At 24.9% G+C, this 5,315-nt stretch overlaps 1 protein-coding gene across 2 annotated transcripts in view; it reads left to right on the top strand.

Moving 5' to 3' along the window:
• The window catches only part of LOC107450828 (hexosaminidase D), an 18,149-nt gene extending 14,172 nt beyond the window's left edge, over nucleotides 1-3,977 (top strand). For both annotated transcript variants that reach the window (XM_016066737.4, XM_016066736.3), the window contains exons 12-14: nucleotides 787-897; nucleotides 2,097-2,183; nucleotides 3,355-3,977. In XM_016066737.4, the coding sequence (XP_015922223.1) occupies nucleotides 787-897; nucleotides 2,097-2,183; nucleotides 3,355-3,553 (397 nt within the window). In that variant the 3' untranslated portion in view covers nucleotides 3,554-3,977. The remainder of the gene's footprint in view (nucleotides 1-786; nucleotides 898-2,096; nucleotides 2,184-3,354) is intronic.
• The last annotated feature ends 1,338 nt before the right edge of the window (nucleotides 3,978-5,315 follow it).

Below are 5,315 nucleotides of genomic sequence, written 5' to 3'. Positions count from 1 at the left end.
AGCCACATATAGGAGAAGGTCATAAAAAAATCGAGTTATAGTAATATTCGAGTTATCGTACTTCGAGTTATAGCGAATTGACTGTATAATAAAAAAGTAAAACTATAATATAATAAAATATAATATAATAAAAAAGTAAAAATATATAATTTTCTGTTAAAATATATAAGATTTATCAAGTGAAAGAATAAATCAAATAAATGTATCAAATGAATAAATCAAGTGAAAGAATAAATTGCTGTTTTGTATAAATGGTTTATTTAAATTTTTGTACTTATAATTTTAGATAATGTTTGATAATTTTTGTACTCATTGGCTCCTATAAGGAACAATAAATACAAAAATTATCTATTAAAAATTATCAAGTAATTTTTGAAATAAACTATCTTTTAATCTTCCTAAAAATTGCATCTATAAAGTGTTCGTATTAAAATTAAATACTCTACAAGATTAAATGCTGATTTTTAAAATTTATTGGTAAAAATTAGTTTAAAAGATGTCACCTCTGTGATTGAAATCTATTAATTCTCCAAAAATGACGTTTGGGCAAAGTTACTTCCTTCTATATTTTATGTCTTGTTTAGTAATATTTTATTTTTCGGATTGAAATTGGCACTTTTTTAAATACCTACAATTAATCATTCGTTAATGTTTTGAAATATCAAAATATTTTGATTAGATTACATAATTTTTGTCCAATTTGTTACATTTTATTGAATTTCTTTTATTTTTTAATAATTGTTTATTTTAACTATTAATTTCTTAAAGTACAATTTCTTATTTCAGGCCACAGCCAGTTGGTCCACCCCCACTTTTCCCTGGAGGAAATATCTACAATAGCTGCTTGCAGTTAGCTAATTGCATTACAGAGTATCATATATTAATGCATCATCCCAGGTGTGAATTTTGAAAAATATGAAAAAAGAATAATGCCTTTTAGTTTAACATTGTTTTACCTAGTTCTGTAATATTTTAAGTCTTCAAATTTTTATAAACTATAAGAGATACCCTGAAATTGGAAAACTTCATTGATTATATTGCTTTTCTAAGGAATCAAAAAAATTATTGTTACTAATGAAGAATAGTTTACAAAATAAAAAATGATTGTTAACAATATTGTTATAATTATTTGAGAAAACTTAATTTTTCTTCAAAGATTTTTCACTTTATGAATATGTGCTCCATTTTAAGAAGGAATAGTTATTTAAAAATGTTTATTTCCTTATGAGAGGAACTTTTGTCTAGAATGGTATTCCAAATAAATTAATATTTCATCTTTAACTGAAGTAATATTTACTGTTTACAAGTAGGAATTTATAAAAAAATTTCTTCTTTCAGTATAATTTACATTTTGCTTATAATTATTGAATCGCAATTAAATCTGATAAAATTGAACAAGGTATTTGTTATAATAGGAATATATATACCATTATGCAAATGTTTTCGATTATTAACATCTCAACATCTACAGTGCTTATATTAATAAAGCTTCTATTAATTGATAGCTAATACTAATTTGATTGTAAATTCCTTACTCGTACTTTTCAAAATATCGTAGAACACTTTTAATTAACAGATCACTTTTACTTTCTTGTTGACTTGAATAGGAGGGGCAGCAATACCCTTTCTTCATATTCCAAAGAAATAAATATTTGTTTTCAAATGGTATATACTTTAATTTTTTTTAAAATTCATTGTTTTTAATCAAAAAGTATAGATTTTAAAAATGCTGATTGTTCATGATAAAAATCAAAGTTCAAAGCGCAATAATTTTCATCCACGAGACATAATTTTGTTTTGTATGCTTGAAATGTATAAGGTAAAAAATAAATAATTAAAATATTTAGGAAAAGTATTGAAAAAGTAAATGTTTAAAAATAATGTTGAAAAACTTTATATTTTGAATTAGCATAATTTACACTTAAATTTAAATGTTTTTTTTCTTTGGTGATATCAACAAAATAGTTCATAAAGAAAAAATAAGTAACTTAATGGTTGTGTAAAAAGTGTTAGTATTTTTTTTATCATCAGACTTATAATAAATTGTTATAAAGTTTCTTTTGGTGACTGATTTTTTTATATATATTTTTTTATAGCATTGAAGGGGCATTCAGCAGCTTTCAAATTATGCATAATCGAGTGAATACCCTGCATATCGATCAATTTCTTCCTCGAGCTAGAATGTAAGTTGACACTCCACTGTTATTTTATGCTAAAATATTCAGCAATTGTGAAAATATCGGCAAATAAAAAATATTTTGATTCTATCATTCAGAGTTCATATTCCCAAGCCCACCCTCCTGAAGGCATTTAAAATTATTTAAAAAATTTTTTTATTTTACCTACAAAATTATTAATTATCCAAGACAAATATATTATGTCATTGCACTTAATATAGCAATTTTAGGTTATGAAAAATCTTTTATTTTTATCCAAAATTTATTTATTATATCCTTTGAACTATTTTTTAAGATGCAATCATTAACAAAGATTTTGGATTTTTTTTTTTTAAGTAAAGATAAATTTATGTTTAAAGGCTTGTAAATGGTTAATGATAAACAGTTTGCTGTATGAAATTATTTAAAATGTTAGAAAATATTTAAACTGAAAAGTTTGGTTTCTGTAGTTATAACGCAATCTGCCAGTATATAGGAATAATAGTGATATTGATGAAATCCTTTTTAATTTTTTAAAAATTTATTTATTTTTTTATTAATTTTTTATAATATTATTTTCATATTTAACTGATGTTTTGTGTTTTTAAATCTTTTCATTATTTATTTAAAAAATAATAACACATAACATTACGTGTTATAATTTATTACATATATCATTCCAATGAATATGTAATTTCAATGTATTACTTTAAAAATGAAACCAAAGTTGTTTATATAACAAATTGCTAATATCTTGTATTGTATTATTTTGCATTTGATAACTGAATTACTGTAGAAATGTATCTAAACAAGCAATATATATGTTTCTTCTTGCTTTAAAAAACTTAATAATAATTATGAATAAAGCTAAATAATGTGAAAGATGCATAAATCATGCCACACAAACATACTACTGTTTTGGTTATATAATGGAGATCTTTCTTCAGTGTCAAAACACAGAATAAAAGAGAGTAACAGGGAGAATTACAAACCTGCTACCGCAAGGACCAAAAGGTTTTTTCTCTATCATTTATTCTAGTTTTGACATGAAAGAAAGTTTTTATTTTAGAACAAAAATTATCATACGACTGTTCATGTAGTAATGTTTGTTCTTTTTCCACGTTATTTAGATTTAATTGTATGTTGCATAAAATTAATCCTTTCTAATTCTGGTATTAATTAATTTTTTTATTCCTAGTTTGTTAATGAATATGGAAGCAATTAATGTTCAGCTTGAAAAAGAATTGGCAAAAATCTTCTACCCAAGCACAGTGAAAGAATTCTTGGTGGTGAACATCAATCCTTTTCTTGAAAAGCTTCGCAAACTTGTAAGAGATGCTGATCAGCAAATTATATTTCACTTACCACCAGAAGAAATGCAGTCAAATTCTAGTTGATGCCTTTTTCCAAGCATCTATATGTTATTGCAAAAGCCTGAAGTCTGGCAAATTCTAAGTTTTACTGATAAAATCTAGGATTTATCAAAATGGCTTGGTAACTTCTAGTTTTTACTGCAAAGGCTTCAGAGTGAAATGGAATCATATTAAAGCATACTTCTGACTTTTACCAAGCCAATTTGGTAAAAGTTAGGTTTTACCAGTAAAGCCTAAGAATTTCCAGAATCTGGGTTTTTACTGTAATATATACGAGTGGTATTGATAGCACCACTTGGTTTATTGTTACCCCGAGTGCTAATTAATGTTTTTAAAAAATTAACATTTATTTAAAAACAAATTTATTATTTGTAAATCTTCCTTTCTTAATTCTATGCAAATCTATTTATTGTTTTTAACTGAAAATAAAACATTGTCAATTTGTTAATAGCTGTTTTTTTTAATTGTGTTTTGAATTGGTTTTACTGGAAATTTCTTTGTATATTTTTAGTGTATTACCTTAATTTTTTTATCAATGATAAATAAATTTTTAAATTCTTCAATCAAGTTTTTATTCTAAAAAATAATATGCATGTTTTTTTTTTTCCTTTTGTAATTTAAACTTGACGTATATACTTTGAAACAAACTTTACATTACATGTTCAGGGCTAATTGTGCTCCGGAAAAGATCCGGGTTTCCGGAATTTTCGCTAACAGTGATCAGGAAGTTTCCGGAGATCGAAGGTCCAGACGTTTAAAAAAAATCATTGATCACAGAAGTTTCCGGAAATCAAATTTTTAAAGGTGGAACTTAAAAACACAGTTTATTTTATTTGTTTGTATGGGAGAGCCAGAGAGATACTTTATAAGCTTATATTCATGATTAATATAAATTTTTTATCAGTAAATAGTTGTTATAACTCAACATAAACTCAATAAAGAAAGACATATTTGTACATTTTAATTACTTCTCCTGGTCATCATCGGTATGTGTAAATGGTATAGGTATGTGTAAAATTTTAAATATATTTTAAGTAAACTAAGAAATATTGAGAAAACCTTGTTTAAATTTTTTTCCAATTTAAACTTTTTTTCTTCTTTTTTTTTAACTCAAGAAATTTTCCGGAATTTTGACTTGGGCTCACAATCACCCCTGCATGTTAATATTTTATTTCCAGAACTATAGTCTATATGTTTCTTGAAGTTAAGTATTACAACTTAGTTTTTATTTATTTATTTGTAACTTTAATTTTCTTTGGTGCAAAAAATTCAAGTATCTGGTTGAAATTTAAAAAAAAAATATGGCTTGTACCCTTTTAAATTAGTTTTCTGGGGGCCCTTATCAATTATAATTTGATTTGGTGGAAGGGAAAACAATAATTGTTACTCTAAACCTCTTCTTGGGGTCTGAGAGAAGAGAAATTCTAAAGTATGAATATTTGTAGCAAGGAAGGACATTTTAGGATATTTGCTTGCTCAAAATTGTAAAAGAAAAAGTTATTATTTTTTTTCATTTTACTTCACAATTTTTTAAACATATTTTCTACACGTCCTAGCCTATCTATTCCTTCTTAAAATCTTCTAAATAGTTTTAACTATTTAGCCAAGTTTTTGATTGAAAAAGGAAGGCTGGTGCCTAGACCTTTTCATATAAATAAAGCCTTATAAATTGATGAGACTAAGTACTATTTATTTGATATAATGCACCACTAATAATATATCTGACTAAAATCCTGTAAAGTTTGGCTCTACTTTTGTTAAATATTGTACTTCAACTATGTCACAG

This window comes from Parasteatoda tepidariorum, chromosome 5, assembly GCF_043381705.1.
Source record: "Parasteatoda tepidariorum isolate YZ-2023 chromosome 5, CAS_Ptep_4.0, whole genome shotgun sequence".
Taxonomy (NCBI): domain Eukaryota; kingdom Metazoa; phylum Arthropoda; class Arachnida; order Araneae; family Theridiidae; genus Parasteatoda; species Parasteatoda tepidariorum.
Note: the sequence above shows the minus strand (reverse complement) of the source record. Positions and strands in the feature narration are given on the sequence as shown.